This window comes from Puccinia triticina, chromosome 10A (genome assembly GCF_026914185.1).
Source record: "Puccinia triticina chromosome 10A, complete sequence".
NCBI classification, from domain to species: domain Eukaryota; kingdom Fungi; phylum Basidiomycota; class Pucciniomycetes; order Pucciniales; family Pucciniaceae; genus Puccinia; species Puccinia triticina.
Genome location: NC_070567.1, coordinates 835,614 through 845,145, shown reverse-complemented (window position 1 = coordinate 845,145; position 9,532 = coordinate 835,614). Strand labels below are relative to the sequence as shown.

Below are 9,532 nucleotides of genomic sequence, written 5' to 3'. Positions count from 1 at the left end.
CCCGAAGCTGGAGGACCAAAGAGAAAGAACACGTCGACGGGAAGGTTGTTCAAATCAAGAAGGATTTCCCGATGGCGCGTCCAAATCAAATCATGTTTGCAAGTCTTTCTGACTTGCTTGGTTCAGGCAAAGCCTTCATCACATCCTCTGGCGAGATGATGGAAAATAGTAAGCTTAATTGATTTTTGCTTGGCTGTTTTGACTCATTCACTGAATCTGGGGTGATCCAATTATGCAGTTGCGAAAAACAACAAATTTGAGGTTTCTGCTGTTTTGCCTGCCGAGACGCCATCGGCAAAGCCAGCCAAGAGCTCCCTCCCCACAATGCGAACGAAGCCGGCAAAGGAAATCCCCCCAACAATTGGGGCGAAGACGGTGGAGGACTTTCCCTCGGTGAAGGATTCTCCTGAAACAGCCTAAACCACCAGAAGCATCGGTCAAGCCAATGCTAAAACCAGAAAAACCCTTGGATGTAGCTTTGGTGCCTGCTGCCATGCCTACTTGTGGGTCTGCACGTCGCAGCAAAAGAGTGGCAATGGTGCAGGCCTAGACGTTTTAGCCAAAGGGTCGCAAAGGCCGGAAACAACCTTGCCTGATAATCTACATTTCTAGTTTTATGCCTTGTAAAATTCCACTCTGATTGTTTTTTTGATGAATTTTACAAAGCTATTTTTACACTTGTATGCCTTGGAAAAGATGAAGTCTTGCAAATTTTGAAGGTTTTGGCTCTGAGGGGTATCTTTACAAGCAGGGCATAGCACATTGAATCGAATCAATTCGAGTATTTGTATTTGAATTCGATTCGAGTCGAATAATGCCTGGACAAATTTAAGCTTGAATATTCGAAAAAAATTGAATAATGGCTCAATGGGGCGCGTAGAGGGCCAATGCAAGCTTCTCTGTGGCCCAAAGGCCCCAGATGAGTTTGCACAGGCCCTATACCAGCCCCTTTGGTGCAAAACAAAAAAAATCTGCCTCTGGCACTTTGAAAAGTGCGTCCGCCACTACAAAAGGTGCGTCTGCCCCTATGCAAAGTGTGTCCGCCACTTTGAAAAGTGTGTCTGCCACTATGAAAAGTGAGTCCGCCACTATCAAAAGTGTGTCCAGCACTCTGAATAGTGAGTCCGCCACTATCAAAATTGTGTCTGTCACTGTGAAAAGTGCGTCTGGCACTATCAAAAGTGCGCCCGTCACTATCAAAAGTGCGTCCAGCACTATCAAAAGTGCGTCCGGCAGTCTGAATAGTGAGTCCGTCACTATCAAAAGTGTGTCCGCCACTATGAAAAGTGCGTCCGCCACTATGAAGAGTGTGTCCAGCACTATCAAAAGTGCATCCGGCACTATCAAAAGTGCATCCGGCACTATCAAAAATGCATCCGGCACTGTCAAAAGTGTGTCCGGCACTCTGAATAGTGAGTCCGCCACTATCAAAAGTGCGTCCGCCACTATGAAAAGTGTGTCCGCCACTATGAAAAGTGCGTCCGGCACTCTGAATAGTGCATCCGCCATTAGAAGATATGCCTCTGGCAATGTTATAAGTGCCTTTGGCACCATTATATGTTTGAAGAATGACCCCCTCAAAATTATATGGCCCCGAAATGGGCCAAAATAAGTCAAAAACACAAAAAATGTAATTTTTTGGTGTTTTTAATGTATTTTGGAAGTTTTTCCGTTGAATATCTCCAAATACTCAAATATTCGACGAATCAGTATTCAAGGGGCCCAAAAAACGCGTCAAATACCACCGTGCTATGCCCTGTTTACAAGGGTTTATTTTTGCAAGGCATATACAGTGTAAAAATTGCCTTGTGAAACTCAACTATTCACACCCCTGACGTGGTTTTGCATGGACTTCTTTGCAAGGCTTTGGTTTACAAGGCTAGCATTGTAAGACATACCTTGTAAAATTCAACATGGTAGGTTTTTTGGTTAATTTTCCAAAGTACCTTTTTTGCAAGGCTCAAGCCTTGTAAAATATACTTTTGAAAATTCTACACCCCCTCTATACTATGTACAATCAAAATATCTCTACAGTATGTATTTCTGCTTTTGAAAACAGTATAATCCTAATAACGTTTGACTGAGTACAGCTAGCCTAGTGGTTCCAGTGAGTGACTAGGGTTTAAATGACCTGTAGAATTCAATTATGAAATAATACATCTAGAAATATGTCTCCTTCTCAATTGTAAACTGTGACTTATGCAATTTGATACTTGAAACACATTTGGCACACCACACCGTAATACTATGTTGTCACAGGGGAGACACCAAGCTTCTGTGTGTGATGGTTAGCACTAGCCATCTGGACCCTTGAGGTGGGTTGGGGGGAGGGATATGATCAGATTTGGTCAACCAATATCCAATCATGTGAGAGCCAGCCCCCCTATAGGGGGGTTCCTGAGCGGTACCCGGAGCGGTATCTGGGTACCGGGTCAAATTTTGCCCAAAAGCAGGCACCAGGTACCGCACCAGGCACCATCACAAGCCAGGAGGTACCCGCCATCTGGTGCCGGGTACTGCCAAACAGGTACCACAAGGCCATCTTTAACAGTGCAAGATGTGTAATGAAGGATGAAGCAGACCCAATGGTGGTAATAAAAAAGGAATTTGAGTGCCACTCAAGGCCTCAATTTTGTTTGAAAAATATGTAGAAAAATTCTCCATGATGTTGTTCATCTTTTGTTCCCCCAACACCTAATCACCCAATGAGAATTGATGCTGCTACAAAAAGTCAAAGAATGGCATTTTAGAAATTCTCTCAGGCTGCAGGGTCAACATAGTGTTTAAGTCCCTCCTTTGAAAGCATCCCCCCTCCACAAAGAGAGGGAATTAGTTAAGTTACGCCCAGTAGTCCATTGTCTCAAAGTGCTCTCCTGCTTGTCTTGTTCGATTAATGAATGAAATAACTAAAGAGGAAAAGACATGACAAGTTTGTATTTCTGGATCAACAAACTTGAGGTGCAAATAGTATTGATAGTAGGCCCCCACAATTGAAATTTGCAAGAATTTAGGACACATTTTAAGCTGTGTAGGAACATATTTTTAAAAAATTGACATGTTGCACCAATTGATCAGCAGCCCCCAAGTGTGGACAGCTTGTCAAAATTTTGAAATTTTGTTCACAAAGGCCTTTGTAAAGTTCATAATATGTTACCAAAAGTAAAAAAACAGTACAAAGCTATTTCAATTGAGACTGGAGAAAGAACTGAGAGCTAGATTAATGCATGGATACTAACAGTGGAGGACTTCCCATTGCTTAAATGGCTTGATTTAGAGGGATCCGCTAAACCTTGTTTGTTGGTGAAAACTTGATCTCAATACAATCAATTTTCACCAGCCATTAGGGTTTAGCCTTTCCCTCCAGATCAAGCATTTTAGCCTGTGGGAAGTCCTCCAGTCTGCACCAACTGCAATGCAAAAATTTTGTTCAAAAGTTATTTGAAAAACAATATTTCACTACAAGAAAAACTCGCGCAACTGACAGCAGTTGACATGCGAGATACTTTCTGTGTAGCCCTTGTTCTAGCTCCACCCAAGCACTCAATGGTCCTTTTTTCCGCAGTGACTGTGCATTGAAGCTTGGTTGACACAAGCCTAGACAAAGGCTTGAGTAGCACTACAACCTCCCCCAGTGCTTTTGCATGTCAGCTTGCAGTTGTTTGACTTTTTCTTGCAGTTTTTCCCTTCTGAATTCAAAAACCCCCCAGGCCAAGAAATTCCTTTCTTTCATAAGTTTCCCTCAAGAGATCGTCGGCAATTCGAAGATCAAAATTCTCGTGCGACCACTCTTTTCATCTCGACTCCACACCGAGGCAAACTCAACGGTGCTTTTCTCAAACCGTCGCCCTCGCGATACGCCTGCCAACGCGGGTCCATCTCGCCCAGTCAAGCTAGCTGTTTCCTAGCATCAGAGGTGCACACTGCACTGCACTCTGCTAAGTTTGGATATAGACAAGCTCCATTTTCCAATATATCTTACTGGTGCTTTGCTCCCTAATGTTCCCAATGAAGTTGGGAGGGCTTGCTTGCCCTTGAGTCACCTATAAACAGAAATGAGACTTGGCGCTTCACTTGGTGTTCTCCACAAGAACAAGCTGCAATCAGAACTCAATAGTGGTCTTCAAAATTGAAATCATAAATGCATATGGGAGTGTGTAAGCTAATCTAATCATGTCCCAGCCAAAGTGACTTATGATTTTATGTTTATGAATTTATGATTTCAATTTTGAAGACCACTAATCCAGTTTGAATTACAGAATTGAGTGCAGGTGCAACCTCTGATTTTGCTCCTTTTTGCCGGCAGAGGAAGTGGATGACTTGTTTACAGAAGGTGAACCAATGATACGAGGATCCCTTCCTTCTCTATTTTGTTGCTCTTGTGGTTGGACTTGTTAGCGTGCAGCGCTAGCTTTATGTGGATTGAATTTTATAATAGGAAAACAACAAACAAGCAGTAGAGACATTATTCAAAAGACGATTGTAAACTATTCAAAACAAGAAATAAGAACACAATGACGGCATCAGTTCAGGTTACCGCCAATTTCAAAGTCGGCTTCAGTTTTGTCTTTGACTTCTTGTAGTGTTACACCAGGTTGTAAGTCTACCAAAGTCATTTTGCCAGCATTTCGATCGATGTCGAATACAGCCTAGAGATCGAAATCAAGTTCAGCTTCCAATGTTCGGCTATCAAGTTGGTAGAAGATAATTGAGAGTGGAGGGAATTACTACGCACCAAGTCTGTGATCACTTGACTGACGCAACGAGTCCCAGTGAGAGGTAATTGGCAATCATTCACGAGTTTACTAACGCCATGTTTGTCGCAGTGATCCATGACGATCATGACCTTTGTCGATTCTGGATTCGAAACCAGATCCATCGCCCCGCCCATGCCCTTGACACTCTTGCCCGGAATCATGAAGTTGGCCAGGTCACCAGATCTTGAAACCTGCATCGCCCCTAAAATCGACACATCCACGTGTCCTCCCCTGATCATCGCGAATGATTCACTTGAGTCAAATGTTGAGGCTCCCGGTAGGAGGGTCACTGTTTCTTTTCCAGCGTTGACTATATCACCATCGACTTCCTCAGCCGTTGGGTATGGCCCCATCCCTTTTTCCCGATTGATACCAGCGTTAGCCAAAGTGGATTCCAAGGAAAGTTTTTTTTTCCGTACATTGAAAGACTGGATACAAGGAGCAATTACTCACCAATGATTCCATTCTCACTCTGCAGGTGAACATTTGTTCCCGGCTTCAAAAATTCAGGAACTAGCATTGGCATTCCAATCCCTAGATTGACATACATCCCGTCCTTCAATTCTTGAGCTGCTCGACCGGCAATCAATTCACGTTTAAGTTTCGCAGCGAATTTGGGATCATCACTCTTCATGCTAGATTCGCTCTTGTTTGAAGAACCAGGAGGGGAGTGGTCTTGAGTTCCGGATCTGATGACGATCTTTTCAATCTGTTTCTTAACAGTAGCCGGTACAATTCGATTGACACTATGAAATGAAATAAACAATTATTTTCAACAAATGGATAATCAGTAACCTAAAAGGGAATCACTAGAGCATTGAAGGGGATCAATTGGACGGTTTTGCGCTACCCACAAGATGCCAGGTAAATGGACCTGATCAGGATCGATTTCACCAGGTTCGACAATCTCCTCTGCTTCAACTATGGTCACCTTAGCGTTTCGGGCCATCACGCCACCAAAGTTTTGTGCCGAATAACGGAAAACACAATTCCCAAATCTGTCGGCTTTCCAAACGTGTACAAACGCATAATCCGCTTTGATCGCCCGTTCCAGTAAATACTGCTTTCCTTCAAATTCGCGCACCTCTCGTTTCTCCCCGGGAATATCTACCTGTATTTTAGATTAACGCAGGTTGGTATAACCGCAGTCATTCATCAGCTCCATCGTTAAGATCTCAAGAGATAAGTATTTCGATTTAAGGGCGCGGCTATAATCGTATGCTGAAAGAAAAATATCAACCTTTGACGGATCTTGGGCATTGTATCTGATTGGGATCAATCCGGTCTGGACTGGCGTTCCATAGCCTAAATTCAGGGGAAGACGTCAGTATTTGGAGGTTGATTGATGATGATAGTATAATAAGAATCATGTTACCTGTCGGGGTATAAAAGGCGGGTATGCCGGCAGCCCCTGCTCTGCATTTTTCTGCCAAGGTACCTTGAGGGGTTAATTCTAACGAGATTTGGCCCGTCAAGTAAAGATTTTCAAGCTGGGTATTTGTTTTTTTCCGCAGGGGAAAGAAACACAGATTCAGTTTGTGCTTGTCGTCAAAAAAATGAATGCGCTGAGACTGACAAGCTTGTTAGCTCCTATATAACTACCAATCAGTTTGGAGACTTGGCGTGAATGAAGTATGAGGCCCAATCCTGATTTATCGACCCCAGCGTTATTAGAAATGAGGGTCAGGTTCTTGATTTCAGGCCGCCGAGCCACGGCTTGGATCAGAGTATCCGGGGTACCACATAGACCGAATCCTGCGGAGAAAAACACACACACATGTACTGGCCAATTACTTTTTCTTTCTCTTGAAAAGTGCAATATTGAACAGATTACAAGACTGGTTGCACTTACCAGAAGAAGCAATCAACGAGTCACTTTTGATGTCAGCTATGGCCTCATCAGCTGAGCGAAACAGTTTCCCTGTCGGTGGCTTGGCTTGATTGATTGCAATCGATAGAAACCTCGCATTCAAGGAAGGCTTCGGAAACCCCAAGTATAGAGTCTTCAGGTGAAACAGGGCGATCGATCGTTTGTAGCAGAGAGGTGGCATGGTTTCTTCTCAAGTATCGGTATGTCCACATGTTCGATTTTTATTCGCTTTAAGGGGCTTTCTGACATGGTCGTAACCAAGCTCCCGCCGGAACCAACTTTCTGCCCGTCCAAAGCTGCCAGGTATGGGTTTATGTATGTGCAACCCCATGGTCCTCCTCGCCAAGCGCCGCACAACGTTGCCCAGGCAACTCGCACCAAGTTATGCTGGCTTGCCCTTTCTCGAAGTCTCTATCCTCTTCATCCCCCTCAGCATTCTTCCTCCGACGTCGCGCTTTAAGTCTCCAGCCTGTGCGTCCCCGGCCCTTATCAACTGAATCCGCTCGGCCGATCACCGCCAAACGCTCGGGGCCATCACCTTGGCTGTTTTTCGCGATCTTCACTGCGGGCTGCTCTACGTTTGCCTATATTACACACAAGCGCTCTCTGAACGACAGTGACCCGCGTCTTCGCTCGAAAGCACTTCCGAGCTTTGGCGGTGCCCCCACAGTCGGACCATCTGATAGGCCCGATTCTCAGAAAAGATCATCCTAAATATCATGGCACCCGTCTTTGACAACAAGAAGATCACCGTCATCTTCGTGCTCGGTGGGCCCGGGGCCGGGAAGGGAACTCAATGCGCTCGATTGGTCGCTGAATATTCTTTCGTACATCTCTCGGCTGGCGATCTCCTAAGAGCCGAACAAAATCGTGAAGGGTCTACCTATGGATCAATGATCAAAGATCATATTCGTGAAGGCAAGATCGTGCCCATGCACGTGACCATCAAACTTCTCGAAAATGCCATCGGTGCTGCCGTCGCTCAAGGCAAAACTCGCTTTTTGGTCGATGGATTTCCTCGGCAGATGGATCAAGCCGTCAAGTTTGACGAAGATGTAACATTTAACCTAACTGCACTTCTGCTCGCCATAATCCAGTCTATTTATTCATATTCATATGTTCGATGTTTCTTTTTTCGTATATCTAGGTCTGCCAATCTACGTTTGTCTTATTCCTCACATGCCCCGAAGAAACACTTCTGCAACGGCTTTTAGAAAGAGGAAAGACGAGTGGCAGAGAGGACGATAACGAGGAGAGTATTAAAAAACGATTTCGTTGAGTACCTCTTTTACGAAAATTGGTTACGCCAAAGCATTATCATTAATCAGGTTATCAATATCGTCTGAATCACGCATCTACGTAGGTACATTCATCGAAACCTCGATGCCTGTTGTTGAATATTATCAACATAAAAACAAAGTAGTCAAGGTATGCTAGTTTCTCAGATGCGACCCAGACATCCCTTTACTTGAAACAAACCGCAGGTGATTGCATTATGTCACTAAAATAATTGGCATTGTTTTATCAGGTAAATTCGGATAAATCCATCGAGGAGGTCTACAAGGAAATCCAAAATGCCATCAAAGTGTATCTACCTGTTTTTGAATAACTCAAGTCTTTCACGAATAGTTTATAGTATATTTTTCAGCGAGCACATTCCGTCTTCGCACTTCACATAGAGTCACCGACCTCTCCACACATGACTCAAGCCCTTCTGGAAATAAGCCATTTTCGATCTCACATCAATAGTCCTGTAGAACAATGTGGGAATGTTTCGTTGATCCAACTTGAAGAGCTGTGATCCCATTTTTGAAGTCCGCGCAGTGGTAAGAGCTTACATCAATTCGCGCCATTGATTTGCCATTCTTAGTATCCCCAAACATATCGGTATGACAGCGGTTTACAATAATCCTGATACCAATGGCCTAGCACATGCTTGTGCTAGGTTGACTGAGCGTTCTGATCTCATCAAGTGATTAAACAGAAAAATCCAGAACTGTGGACTCATGTTGAAATTTAAGGGCCTGTACCATAGGGCATGAAAATTGAAATCTTCCAAATTTATTTGCCTCAAAATTTCTTAGGACAAAAAATGAGCCTGGCCAAAATGTAGGCTTGAGCCTAAATGTGAAGAATTTTAACATTTGAACTCTCTGCTAGTTTTCAATTTTTGTGTACTGGGCAAAAAAAGTTGAAATTTTTCAAAATTGAGGCCCATGGTACAGGCCCTAAGTTTCATTACACGTTGTTTGAGTTTGAAAGTTATCAAAGTTAAACTGGTAAAAAATATTGCGTGACCTGGATTAGGCTAGCACAGCGCGGAAACTGAGAGACTTTGGGATGTGATGCCAAGGGGGGGAGGTGATGCGCCCTGTGTAATATAGCTAACAAATGCCACAAGTAAAGAAAGAAAAGAGCCAATTTGTCTCAACAAAAGGTAAACCCAGCCTCACTCTTACCCAAAAATTATGAGGTGGTAGACAAGTTTCCCGGATGGAAAGGAAGGAATCTTGCCTTTGAATTTGTCCTTGGTAACAATGCCTTCGGGTGAAATGCCAAACTGCGTGCGTGTCATTTCCAAGAGTAATGATTTTAATGAATCCAACACTGCTGAACTCCATTGGTCTTTCAAGGGAACTGATAGCAGCAAAAGCTGTCGGCATATGTGGAAAGCCAGGGAAAGCCTGTGCCTGATCATCAATTGGGACTGACAGCCATGACGTGACAATGGATGCTTCAGATGGTGTGGCAACCAGAACAGAGCTGCAGTAAATTGGTTCATTTAAAATATTTTGCTGAGTTGTAACTTGTGTTAAGGTCACGTGCCTACTTACACAAGCATGTGTAATTGCATGTGTTTGTACACATTTATCCGGTTCGCAGTCGCCGGCCAGGACAATAACGCACA

At 43.9% G+C, this 9,532-nt stretch overlaps 2 protein-coding genes across 2 annotated transcripts; one reads left to right on the top strand and one right to left on the bottom strand.

Moving 5' to 3' along the window:
• Positions 1 to 4,520: 4,520 nt before the first annotated feature.
• Positions 4,521 to 6,805, bottom strand: PtA15_10A98 (uncharacterized protein; the record flags this gene model as incomplete). Its single annotated transcript, XM_053160972.1, has 8 exons — positions 4,521 to 4,646; positions 4,733 to 5,109; positions 5,208 to 5,500; positions 5,609 to 5,865; positions 5,995 to 6,059; positions 6,130 to 6,244; positions 6,331 to 6,509; positions 6,607 to 6,805. The coding sequence occupies 8 exons, from the start codon at positions 6,803 to 6,805 to the stop codon at positions 4,521 to 4,523; spliced, it is 1,611 nt and encodes a 536-aa protein (XP_053024234.1).
• A 538-nt stretch (positions 6,806 to 7,343) lies between these two features.
• On the top strand, positions 7,344 to 8,233 carry PtA15_10A97 (uncharacterized protein; the record flags this gene model as incomplete). The annotated part of the gene is made up of 4 exons (XM_053160971.1): positions 7,344 to 7,679; positions 7,772 to 7,898; positions 7,988 to 8,052; positions 8,153 to 8,233. The coding sequence occupies 4 exons, from the start codon at positions 7,344 to 7,346 to the stop codon at positions 8,231 to 8,233; spliced, it is 609 nt and encodes a 202-aa protein (XP_053024233.1).
• Positions 8,234 to 9,532: the final 1,299 nt, after the last annotated feature.